The sequence below is a fragment of the Myotis yumanensis genome, unplaced genomic scaffold (genome assembly GCF_028538775.1).
Source record: "Myotis yumanensis isolate MYYU_CA2020_CCGP unplaced genomic scaffold, mMyoYum1.0.hap1 SCAF_2, whole genome shotgun sequence".
Lineage (NCBI taxonomy): Eukaryota > Metazoa > Chordata > Mammalia > Chiroptera > Vespertilionidae > Myotis > Myotis yumanensis.
Window position 1 is genome coordinate 29,838,823 of NW_027223753.1, and position 13,546 is coordinate 29,852,368.

The 13,546-nt window shown below is 40.2% G+C and overlaps 1 protein-coding gene and 1 pseudogene across 3 annotated transcripts in view; one reads left to right on the forward strand and one right to left on the reverse strand.

Moving 5' to 3' along the window:
* CCDC30 (coiled-coil domain containing 30) overlaps window positions 1-13,546 on the reverse strand; it is a 72,584-nt gene that overhangs the window by 58,005 nt on the left and 1,033 nt on the right. For all 3 annotated transcript variants that reach the window (XM_070404982.1, XM_070404983.1, XM_070404984.1), the window contains exons 2-4: window positions 10,448-10,525; window positions 7,488-7,608; window positions 675-871 (exon numbers count right to left, since the gene is read on the reverse strand). In XM_070404982.1, coding sequence (XP_070261083.1) covers window positions 675-871; window positions 7,488-7,608; window positions 10,448-10,525 — 396 coding nt within the window. The remainder of the gene's footprint in view (window positions 1-674; window positions 872-7,487; window positions 7,609-10,447; window positions 10,526-13,546) is intronic.
* On the forward strand, window positions 4,137-4,706 carry LOC139004375 (jun dimerization protein 2 pseudogene; annotated as a pseudogene).

Genomic DNA, 13,546 nt, shown 5'->3' on the forward strand with positions numbered 1-13,546 from the left:
GGGTTAAATTCCCAGTATGTACTTTATTCACTGGATTTAGCTTTTTAAATTAATTTCAGAGAAGAAGGGAGAGGGAGAGAGAAATAGAAACATCAATGATGAGAGAGAATCATTCATTGGCTGCCTCCTGCATGCCCCTCCACTTGGGATCGAGCCCACAACCTGGACATGTGCCCTGATCAGAAATGGAACCCTGACCTCCCGGTCGATAGGTCGATGCTCAAGCACTGAGCCACGCCGATCAGGCTGGATTTAGCTCTTAATAACATTTCCCCAGATCAAAAAATTTAATTCCATGAGAAGAACTTATTATATTTAAAATGATGTGCTTTACATTTTAAAGGACTCCTCAAAAGAGGAGCTCCATTCATATTTGGAAAGAAGTATGCATTGTCTCTAATGTGATTTTTCAAAGGATATAATACACATTGATTAAATTTTGATACATTCAAAACAAATCAGCTATGTGTTAAATGGGTAATTGATTTTCCTTCTTCCTAAATTTTTGTGATATGTTTAAGATACTTTTATGCACAATCTGATCATTTTTGCAGCATCATTACATACATTTAAATATATTCAAACAAAATACTTCCAAGGTAGAGTTAACTTGCAATTGGGTGGTACGATTAAATATTGCCCCTTATTCGGTTATCTAGTTAATTTTGGAATACCTGGGCAAATTCTTTCAGTAGGTTACTGCTCATACATCTTTGTGACTCTGGCTTTGAGTCCCCGTCCCCACGTTCCAATTTACTCAGGATTTTACTTCTGTCCACCAGTAAGTATGCAATCTGTTCACTGGGGCTGCTCAGAGCTATTTCAGAGTCTTCTTGATACAACATTTCTCCAATTTCCTTTCTTTGTGCTTCTATTAGGAAGAAATAACAGAAACAAACTGTTAAAAGAAATGCAGGTAAATAACTACTCTATAAGATGTTAAATGAGTTCTTAATTAGATATCACATTAATTTAAAAAGTAAGCAACACTGATACTATTACGCTTCTCTCCATCTCTCCAGGGTGTTTGCAATCTTTCAAAATTATAACAAAAAAGTAGTGAGAAGAGCTCTCAAAAGCAGTAAATATTCTTAATAGTACAACTTTAAAATTTATTCTTGAGTAACTTTAAAATTTGTTTATTGAGTGCTTATGATGTGACAGGTGTTGTACTAATGTCTGAGATAAATTTATCTCATTTAATACTTACTATAACCCAATGATGTAGGAACCAGGATTATTGTTTTATGAGAGGAGAACTCAGGCACCAAGAAACTAAGTAACTTTTCCAAGGTGACTCAACTAATCTTGCCAAAATTCTTGGTAACTTCAATATTCAGGTAGATGATCATTTTAGTGTCCTGCCTTTTCAGTCCTTTCGCCAGTTTTAAAAAAAATATATTTTTATTGGTTTCAGAGTGGAAAGGAGAGGGAGGAGATAGAAACATCACTGATGAGAGAGAATCATTGATCGGCTGCCTCCTGCATGACCCACACTGGGGATCGAGCCTACAACCCGGTCATGTGCCCTGACCTGGAATTGAACCATGACCTCCTGATTTATATATCAACACTCAACCACTGAGCGACACAGGCCAGGCTCCCCGGCTAACTTCTAAAGATCTAGAACTCTATCCTATCTCAGTTATCTACTCCGTAGTAACTCCCTAGACCTTGTATTTAGCAATAACTATAGCTTCTCCCTGGTCTTAAATGCAAGCATCCTATTCTCTAATTATTCCTTCTAGTAGCATGATTTCAAAAAGTTTTCAACCATACTGGGAACTATAATCCATTGATTTTAAATGCTTTTCAATGTCCCTTGCCCTGCTCCTGTTCTCATTCAGTTTCTTACCCAGCTTAGGTTCTTATTATCCATCATTATAATCACTTCCTTGAAAACATTCACAACTCTCTTACCCCACTTCCTTCCATTAGACATGATTGGTAAAACTCCCATCTGTTTAAATACAACTTTCCACCTCTTTTGCGCCTTACTGCAGGTGCAGAATGTGGCTGGACAAAACTGCACAGCCAGTGCTCATTGATTTTACTTTGAATTCATATCTATTGACCTCAAGTGAGCTCATACTGCTGACTAGCAATCCTCCTGCATTTCCCTAGTCTGTCTGTCTCTCTGTCTCTCTATCTCTCTGTCTCTCTCTCTCTCTCTCTCTCTCTCTCTCATTCTCTAGAGACCTAGGCCATTATTTCATTCCTTTCTCTCCCCAAATCTCCTTCCCATCCCAAATCCCTGCCTCTTATTTCACTGAGAAGAGAGGCACTCCGAAGAGAACACCCACAAGCCCCTCAGACCAAATCTGCCAACTCCCACACACCCTCCCCTCTTGTGAGGTTGAATGGACCTATCCTGGCTCCTGAGGCCAGTCCTTTCCCTTGCACAGTGGATCCCACTCCCTCTTATCTCAAAAATACTAATCTTGCAATTGACTCATCAAGTTTTCTTTCCATCTAAGCATTATAATAATCTCAGAGACATGCTCCACCTCCCATTACAAACAATAATCAGTATAATTGGAAAGAAAACACCTTCCTTCAACCGCATGGCCCCCTCCAGCTTCTGTACTATTTCTTCATCCTCCTTTACAGCACAACTTCAAGAAAAAAAATCAATCACACCCGTGTTCCCTCCTTCTCTCCTACCACTCCAATCAGGCTTTCATATCCACCACTCATCAAAACAGCTCTCATCAAAGTCACTAATGACCTCTGTGACCAACTCCAATGGTCCATTATGTGTCCTCATCCTACCTAGTCTATCAGTGGCATCTGACCCAGTTGTTCACATCCTTTTCTGTTTTTATTTTTTTAAAAATCTTTATTGTTGAAAGTATTAGATAGGTCCTCCTCTTCTCCCCATTAACCTCTTCCACCCCACTCCCATCCCTCACCACCCCACTGTCTGTGTCCACGAGTTATGCATATATGCATAATATGCACACAAGTTCATTGGTTGATGTCTTCCTACCCACCCTCCCCTGCCTTCCCTCTGAGATTCAACAGTCTGTTCATCTTTCTATGTCTCTGGGTCTATTTTTGATCATCAGTTTATTTGGTTCATTAGATTCCACATAATAGATCATGTGATACTTATCTTTCTCTGACTGGCTTATTTCACTCAGCATAATACTCTCCAGGTCCATTCACATCCTTTTCTTTTTTAAAAAAAATATTTTTATTGATTTCAGAGAGGAAGGGAGAGGGAGAAAGAGATAGAAACATCAATAATGAGAGAGAATCATTGATTGGCTGCTTCCTGCACGCTCTCTACTGGGAATTGAGCCCCAAACCTGGGCATGTGCCCTTGACTGGAATCAAACCTGGGACCCTTCAGTCCACAGGCCGACACTCTATCCTCTGAGCCAAACCGGCTACGGTATGCATCCTTTTCTCAACACACGTGTCATTTCTCTTCTGAGATACCACACTCTGCTGGTTTTCCTCCTTTGAGTGCCACTCTTTCTCAGACTCCTTTGCTGACTTCTCATCTTTCTAACCTTTAAACACTTGAATAAGCCAACCCTGAATTCTCTCTTCTTTTTTTCTCTCCCTAGGTCAAGCATGTCAAACTCACGGCCCACAACGAATATTTTGCAGCCCGGCCAATATAACAGTATGTAAGAAACGTTTTAATAAAAATGACTTAATTTTTACAATATCCTGTTACACATAATCCTATATAATAAAAGCCAGCAACCCAAACGGCAGAATGACCAGAGACCAGAACCACCACAGCCCCTTGCTGGGGCTGGCCCCACCCCGCAGCGAGCAGTTACAGGGATCAGGCAGGTAGGCGAGCAGTTAGGGGCGATCAGACAGGCAGGCAAGCAGTTAGTGGTGATCAGGCAGGCAGGTGAATGGTTAGGGACGATCAGGCAGGCAGGCAAAGCACTGCGATTGATCGCCTCAAAGAGGGAGACCCAGGCCAACCGCCACAGCCTGCGGGAGGGACACTTGGCAGCTGTGATGGGAGGCGCTGGGCAGTGGATGCTGCATGGCAGGGTTGGCACCATGGCGGCTCCTGAGCGGGCACGGCGCCTGCAGCCTGGCCCAGGCCCTGGGGTCACCGCCTCCATGGACGATTTCTGCAGGGCTGGACTGCCACTCTTCCTGCTATGATGCCTGAGCAGATCCCGGACCCTTCCATGACTGCGGGCTCTCTGCCAGGGATCGGCCCCCTGACTAGACTCCCCAGCTCGGCCCTGACTGCAGAGGAGCTGAAATACACTTACATCTACAACACTGGGGCAATGCTTGCCCCTTTGCACTTCCTGGAGGTGAAACTGGGCAAGAGGCCTCAACCTGTGAAAAGTGAGCTAGACGAGGAAGAGGAGCAGAGGAAAAGGCTCTGGGAAAAGAACAAAGTGGCAGCAGCCCCATGCCAGAACAAGAAGAAGGAGCAGAAGGGGTTTTTGCAGCGGGAATCTGAGTGGCTGGAACTCATGAATGCGGAGCTGAAACCCCATATGGAGGAGCTGAAGCAGGAGTGGCAGCAGCTCATCCTGATGCTCAGCCGGCACTGCCCCACCTGCATCGTCAGGACCGACCGCGTTAAGACCCCCAACTCAGAAGGCAACCCACTTCTGGAGCAGTGGGCGGAACAGCACTGCACAGATGGCAAGCAGTGGCAGCAGTGGGGTGGGGGGCCCAGCTGCCAGCAGCCGGAGGAAGGAAAGCCCGGATAGGCCCTGATCTCAGGCCAGGCCTAGGGACCCTACCCAAGGGGTCCTGGACTGTGAGAGGGTGCAGGCTGAGCTCAGGGACCCCCCAAGTACACGAATTTTCATGCACCAGGCCTCTAGTTATTAATAATGAACTACAATGTTTGCTAATGACTGATGACTATAATCGTGTTGCATTCATTTCCCTTACGTGCCTTATGAGCAGGCGCACCATTTCTCTCCACTAATACTAGCAGCGAATATTTTAGCACCCAATTGTCACATCATTAGTCTTGTACTAACTTCTTTGTGTGCACAACAGGAAATATTTCACTTTTGGAGAACAAGAAAAATAGGTTTATTTGCGTTACGCTTATTAATTTGTGCAGTTATTCAGTGTCTGGTAAGTTAATGTTCAAGAAAAAATATTAATTTTTATTAAAATGTTCTATTATTTTTTTTTATTATTTTTATTTTTATTTTTTTAAAAATATATTTTATTAATTTTTTACAGAGAGGAAAGGAGAGAGATAGAGAGTTAGAAACATCGATGAGAGAGAAACATTGATCAGCCGCCTCCTGCACATCTCCTACGGGGGATGTGCCCGCAAACAAGGTACATGCCCTTGACCGGAATCGAACCTGGGACCTTTCAGTCGGCAGGCCGACGCTCTATCCACTGAGCCAAACCGGTTTTGGCAGAAAATGTTCTATTATTTTATGTTAACGATTACTCATTTATTTCAGCCCTTTGTACTCAGCATGTCTCTATCGAAATAAACCTACGTTTCTATGAAAATTGAAGCTTTTGTTTTTTTGCAGCCCACATAAACTTAAACCTTGTTTATTTGGCCTGTGTTAGCCTTTGAGTTTGACATGCTTGCCCTAGGTTATCTCCTATAGTCTCAAGGCTTTAAGTATTAGCTATATGCTGATGACTTCCAAATTTACATCTCGATTGAACTGCATTGCAAATACATACATAATTGCCTACTTGACACTTCCACTTGGATGTTTAATATAGACCTCAAAATGTACATGACCAAAAGCAAACTCATTACTGTCTCCCACAACTAGGACATCTATTGCTCAATCCTAAAAGCTTTGGGTCAACAGTGACTTCTTTGCTTTTCTCCCACCCAACATTAAATCTATTATCAAATCATGTTATCTCTATCTTCAACACATAATCCTTTAATTATATAAGCATTTCTGATGTGCCTGACATATGTGTTCCTAAAAAGAAAAACAACTTGTATTTTGCAAACCTGCTCACTAAAAATAATAGAGCTTATTGAAAAAACAGATTCTATAGACCACTCACAACCTTTGTCATTGTGTAACTGGAGTGCTATAAAAGACATTAACAATCCTAATAATTATACTGGTACATATAAAGAGATATGTCAAATTCCTAAAAAAATAAGGGAATACTATAGTAAATATGAAACTTTGTGTTTTGTTTTGTTTTAAAAATCAAGCCTGCTGTAAAGGTGAGCTAAAGGAAGACTTGAGTTTGCAGAGTTACGGACACGAAGTCAGAATGCACAAAGATTAGGGGTATCTTTGCAATGAGCACTTCCAAGGCAAACACGTGGCCAAACTGAGCCCAGAAGAATGTGGGATGAATGGACTTTAGCTACAAAACTTCAATGGTTGCTGGTAGCCCAAATCATTAACATGCTGGAGAAAATTGTACATAAAACTCCACATTACAATAATGTCATTCCTCTATTTAGCAATCCTTCATGAGCTAATTTATGCTGGAAGCAGGACATACAGTATTTTCTATTTTGTGGAGTGAGCCCTGAACAACCCTCCTGCTGAGAGTAACCACAAATGTTGGAAGAGGAGAAGTAGGTTTGAAAGTTTAAACTCCCACTTCTCCACTTTCTGGCCACTAAATAAAGCCTGTGCTGTAAACAGTCAAAATAATGATGTTGATGATGATGATGATGATGATGATGATGATGATGATAATGTTGGAAGAAATTAAAGAAAACTCTTAAAATGCAACCACTATATGAACAAATAGAACGCAGACTTTTAAATTAGCAGGAGAAAACTCAATACATCCAATGGATAACAAGAAAGGAAAAACAAAGAAACAAAACAAGAGTGTGGAAATATGTCCTATGATTAACTCAACCTTCCCTGCACTTGAGCTTCACGATAAAGGAAAAACTTGTCCCTCAACTTTATAAAAGGAAATTCTAAAGAGGAAAAAAGGAAAATGATCCCAAATGGAATATCTGAGATGCAAGGAAAAAATGCTGAACAAAGAAAATAAGAAATGTGTGGTAAATATAATCATTGACCACATACAATGGTATTAATTTGTGGAGCTAAACAAAGTAGAATAATAATATACATGGTTCTATCTGTATTTTCCCTTATAGCTTTAAAGTACTTATACTAAATATTTCCTGAATCCTTAATATGCTAGCTACTTTATAAGGCAGGTACTGTGGGTAACACAGAAACCACTAAGACTAGGACATACTCTCTGCCCCAGAGGAGCTGCCACAGGTCATTATCACACAGTGTGGTAAGTACCATAATAGATGTTGAAGCAAATAACCATTCTGCACTCTCTCACACACATTTTAGAATAGTTCAGAATACATACTTTAAAAAGGCATGCAGAAAATACATCTAAAACATCACAAGGACTTTTGGAATGTGGACAACATACAGTATTCTCCTCCTTCCTTCTACTTTTATACATTTCCCAAATTTTCTAATGTCACGTTAATTTTTAGAACTAAAAAATTGAAATTACATTTTTACAAAAAGAGAAATTACCTTGTTTGAATTGGAGCTCTTTAAACTCATGTATAAGATGTTTGTTTTCCTTTTCATAACCATGAGAAAATGCTTCTCTTTCCTCTGGTAAGTTACAGACATAGCTTGCATCATTTCCCACCTAAAAAGAAAATAATACACTTTCTTACTCTTAATCCATGGTTCATATTTTAACTCATATTAAAAGTCTATTAAGCGAAAGAGCCATTAAGAGATCACCATACTATTGTGTCTACAATCTGAGAAATATATTTTTTTTGTTAATCCTTACCTGAGGATATTTTTTCCATTGATTTTTAGAGAGAGTGGAAAGGAGGGGGAGAAAGAGAGAGAGAGACATTGATTGGTTGCCTCCCGCACATGCCCCGACTGGGGCTGGCTAGGGAACCTGCAACACAGGTACCTGCCTTTGACCAGGAATCGAACTTGTGACCCTTCTGTGCACAGGGTGATAATCTAACCATTGAGCAACACTGGCCAGGCTACCATCTGAGAAATAAACAGAAAACTCAGCTCACCTTAAATGTGGGTTATCAGACACCATTTCCCATAGGTATGATGACACATAATCACAAATTTTATAAGACAGTCACTGTCTCTAATATTTTCCCCATTAATACATAAGGTTTCAAATCATATCTTCTTATCTATGGTTTAGAAAACATGGTCATGATACCATGCAGTGAAAATCTACATAAATATGTATACACTCCTATACTAAAATTTAGATGCCTGAAATGTTAATAGGAGATTCTATTAAAATAAATTGTTGGGTATTATTTAAAAATAGTTTCTGGTTAATATGGCAGCTTCACAAAAGGTACTTTATATGGCTAATAATAACAGATTGAGAGCTAACTATGTGCTCCAGGCACTAATGTGTTAAGGACATCAAATACAGGGCAAAAGGAGGTTTACAGTTGTGAGTATGGGAGACACAGAGTTTATTCTTTATTATTATTACTGATTGTATTATTTTTCATATGAACAACTGTAAACCTACTGCCCCACCCTGTACTTAATTTTTAACACAGTCCTATGGAACTATACAGCAGGTTGAGAGAGGCTAAGGAATAAGGGGAAGAGCGAGGCTGCACACTCAGGTGGGCCAGAACCAGAGACGGGGCCCTTACCTGTGCCAAAATGCTTAGAAGTAGACTACCAAAATAACGGAATAATAGTTTGTTCAAAGGGATTTGTGAGGTTTACCCAAGGGAATGTGAATAAACCTTTCACACACCGACTTGTCACCTAACAAGTATTGAAGCCTATTGAACAACTCTTCAGAATATGAATAAAAAGCTGAGTAGTATAGAAGGAAAACAGGATTGCAGTCTAGCTTTAGAACTTCCTGGTAAGTTTCTTTCTCTATAAAATGGCAGTAAGCCCTAACCGGTTTGGCTCAGTGGATAGAGCGTCGGCCTGCGGACTGAGGGGTCCCGGGTTCGATTCCGGTCAAGGGCATGTGCCTTGGTTGCGGGCACATCCCCAGTGGGGAGTGTGCAGGAGGCAGCTGGTCGATGTTTCTCTCTCATCGATGTTTCTGGCTCTCTATTCCTCTCCCTTCCTCTCTGTAAAAAATCAATAAAATATATTAAAAAAATAAATAAATAAAATGGCAGTAAGAGCAATAACCTATTTCCTAATAATAATAGCTACAGTTTATGTAATACTTGTTAGGTGACAAGTCGGTGTGTGAAAGGTTTATTCACATTCCCTTGGGTAAACCTCACAAATCCCTTTGAACAAACTATTATCATTTTCCAGGCTCAAAGATGTCAGTTACTTGCCCAGGGTTACACAGCGAGACAGTGGGAAGGGCAATTTTTCACCCCTGTCTGCCTCATGTTAAAGTTCCTGGTCTAATAAGCTCTACTGCTTTTGTTCTGAAGGAGCTGCATTCCTCTTTAAGAGTTTGGAAATCACATTGCCCTCTAAGAGTTAAATTTAAAAATCAACAAGTTTCCGATCAGAACTGAGATGTGGAGACACTGCAGAGTGATGATTCCCGAGCAACCTGAGAGAATTAACTCATTTAAAGAAAGAATATGTCAGAAAGTACATTGATCAGCCTTAGCTGGTTTGGCTCAGTGGATAGAGCCTGCAGACTCCAGGGTCCTGGGTTCGAATCCGGTCAACGGCATATGCCCAGAAGTGGGTGTGCCGGGGGCAGCTGATTCTCTCTCATCATTGATGTTTCTATTTCTCATCCCTCTCCCTTCCTCTCTGAAACCAATAAAAATATATTTTTTTAAAAAAAGACTGATCAGGAAACATCAAATAGTGATGAGAGTCAAAATATATTATTATTGACGCATCTAAGGGCTAGGTAACCTGGTTCTAGGATATAACAGCTCTAGAAATAAGGGCAGGTATAGATAGATAGTCCTGTTGTGTAAATATGACTATCTTAGCTGGTACTATAAAATTTTAGAACCATTTGTTCATCAAGTAAACATATGATTAAAATTTGCCTCCCTGTCCTATGCAGTGTGCTTGTAGGGAGTGAATCCATCAAGCTATAGGACATATGTGACTGGTTCCTCTGGCAATTATACTTTTTATTGTAAAAAGCTGGTTTCCATTTTTCTGAACACTTCTCTGTGAGTTTAGCTAATACAAGAGTGCCTTTGAGAAGCAGATCCACTTAGGTTTCTAAGCCAACAGGCAAGAGAGTCAGCTAGAGGGTCAGTTATTGAGAGGAGGAATTTACCAAGATAATGAAAGCCACCACGAGCAGGCCTATTTGGATAGTCAACCAGCCATCTCTGGGCAACATCCTATACATGTCCTCTACTGGAAATCATTACAGATTGTTGATACATTTCGTTAAAAAATGTATAGGTGAGTGCTTTGCAAACTATACAGTGATAGTCAATTGTTGGTTTTTAATGTGTTAATTTAATGGACAAAGAAAAAAAACATAGGCATTTAAAATTTTTTATGTTATTAGCTCTTACTTGTTTCAATTTTTCCATGTTTCTCACTGAAAGTTCTTCTAGATTTCTGGAAGTAGTCCTCAGCATGTCTTCACTGTGCTGGAATAGGTACTAGATAAGGTAGAGTAGTTCTCCTGTAGTAGCATGAGGTTCAATTCTTTCTTTCTCAAGAAGATGAAGTATGTCTAATTGAACATTTCCCTTGATAGATGAGAGAGGCATATGTGTATGCACACATACATATACCCACGCTACATGGAACTGAGCATGCAAGAAATCAGATATGTATATACTGGGGTGGGCAAAGTAGGTTAGTAATAAGTAATACAATAACTAATAAATAACACAAGAATAAACTATTTCACATACTCACAAATGTAAACCTACTTTTGCCCTACCAAAATAACTGAATTGTATTTTGCTGAATTGTTTAGACTCTCTACAAAGATGTTTTTCATTAATTGTTATGTTACCCAGTTATGTGCACTTACATGAAATAGCTAACACCCAAAAAGTCAAAGCTTTCAACAGCTGCATATCTTCTAAAATAATAAATGACATGACATATATAATGCAAATGTATGATAGTATCTTTAAAAATACAAGCTTTTCTGTCTGCTCAGTTCTGAAGTTTGCAATTTAATAATCTGAAAATCTCCCAAAGATCCTTTGCAATGTTATAAATACCAAAGTATTGTTTCCTGTAGTGAATTTTTTTTAAAACATCTTCACCAGAAGGTATGTTTTTCATTGATTCTAGAGAGAGAATTAGAGAGAAGTTAAGAGAGAGAAAACACTGATGTGAAAAAAATCAATCCTGTCCCGGGATCAAACCCGCAACCTGGGTATGTGCCCTGACTGGGAATCAATCTAGTGACCCTATGGTAAATGGGATGATGCTTTAACTAACTTACCCACACCAGTCAGGGCTCCTCTAGTGAATATTCTATCTAATTAAGAGGGAATATGCTAATTGACCCTAACGCCGTTGCAAAGATGGCGATGCCCACAGCCAATAAGGAGGGAATATGCTAATCACTGCCCACCCTCAAAGATGGCAGTGCCCACAGCCACAAGATGGCTGGCAGGGGAGGGCAGTTAGGGGTGACTGAGCCAGCAGGGGAGGGCAGTTGGGGGCAACTAGGCTGGTAGGAGAGGGCAGTTAGGGGTGACCGGGCCAGCAGGGGAGGGCAATCAGGACAGCAGGGGAGCAGTTAAGCATCAATCAGGCTGGCAGGGGAGTGGTTAGCAGTGATCAGTCTAGCAGGCAGGTGAGTGGTTGGGAGCCAGCAGTCCCAGATTGTGAGAGGGATGTCCGACTGCCGGTTTAGACCCGATCCTGCAGGGACATCCCCCGAGGGGTCCCAGATTGGAGAGGGTACAGGCTGGGCTGAGGGACACCCCCTCCCCAATACATGAATTTTGTACACCAGGCCTCTAGTTTAGAAATAAAAGGACTCCTCTGGAAGCTACAGAGCCCATTAATTCTACACTATCAGTGAATCATTTTGCTCACATAATATGTCTTATCATTTTTGTTGATTTCTAAGTCATTCTGCGCTCTTCTAAAACTTCTTACTCTAAGCCTGCCATCAATATTGTCTTTAATTTTTTTTTTTTTAAGTTGAAAGCGGTCATGCTACATGACAGCTTGCACTACATGGTGGTGTAAAAGTTAAACATCTGCTGATTGATGAAGTGGTATTTGTGTTACTAGGTCCACATAAATTAACCATTCTTAAGTGTACAATTCAATGGCATTATTAGTAAGTACATTCACAATGATGTAAAACCATTGTTGCTATCCATTTTCCAAACTTTTTTATTATCCCAAACATTTATTCTATACCCATTAAACAACAGGTCTCCATTTCTCTCTTCCCCCAGCCCCTGGTAACCTCTAGCCTACAGTCTGTCTCTACAAATATACGTAATCTAGGTACCCCATATAGGTGGAGTCATACATTTGTCCTTTTGTTTCTGGCTTATTTCACTTAGCAAAATGTCTTCAAGATTTATCCATTTTATAGCATCTATCAGAATTCCCTTCCTTTTTAAGGCTGATTAAGATTTCATCATATATATTTTGTTTATCCACTCATCTGTTGATAGATATTTGGGTTATTTCTACTTTTTGACTCTTGTGCATAATACTACTATGAACACTGGTGTACAAGTACCTGTTCCAGTCCCTGCTTTCAATTGTTTTGGATAGATACCGAAGAATAGCTATGCAGAACTGCTGGACATATAATTCTATGTTGAACCTTTTGAGGACCTGCCATAAAAATATACATAATAGCCACATTAATAGATGTGAAGTGGCTACTCTATGGAACTATAATTAATACAGTTCCTGGGAGGCTTCTAGTTCCTGGACCATGACATTCTCTCTCAAACTACCAGATACTCTCTGGTTTTCCCCCTCAAACTATTGTTCATTTCAATCAATCTCTCACCAATGACTCCAATTATCTTGATCCTTATCCCATCTTCCTTGAAAATCCCAACCCTGGAAAAATTCAACCATTTGACTATTCTTTACCTATTTTAGTTTGCTGAGTGCTAACAGAAAAACAAACAAACACACAGACTGGAGCCACTCCAAATTCATGGTCTGCAGCCTGAGTCAAGCTTCTCTACTTGCATCTATGTATTTTTTACCAGCTTCTGCAACCATTTTACTTCGCAACTACTCAGAACTTTCACCTCTCCACTCTTTCAAAAGATGACCTCATCTCCCACACTAGTAAAACTCAGGTCATCAAAAACTCTGTCAGCTTCTTCCACTATCACCAACATAACCTTCATCTTTAGACGCTACCCCCCTTTCCCTTTTCCAGTGGAAGAGTTTTCCATCCTCCTGACCTAAGCTAATCACTTTACCTGTGTTCTAGAGCCCACCCCATGTTACTTCAAGGGAGTCTTTTCTTTTCTGTATGCTCATTATCTCGCTTTCTACTGTCTTGCCATTATCTCAAGATGTCTCTGATCTCAAAAATAAAGATGCAAAAATAACCCTCCTTTGATCCCAACACATTCCCCTCAAGCTATTGTCCTTTCTAATTTCCTCCACACCTCAAATCACAGCATTTTGGCTTTTGCTCTTACTACTGTACT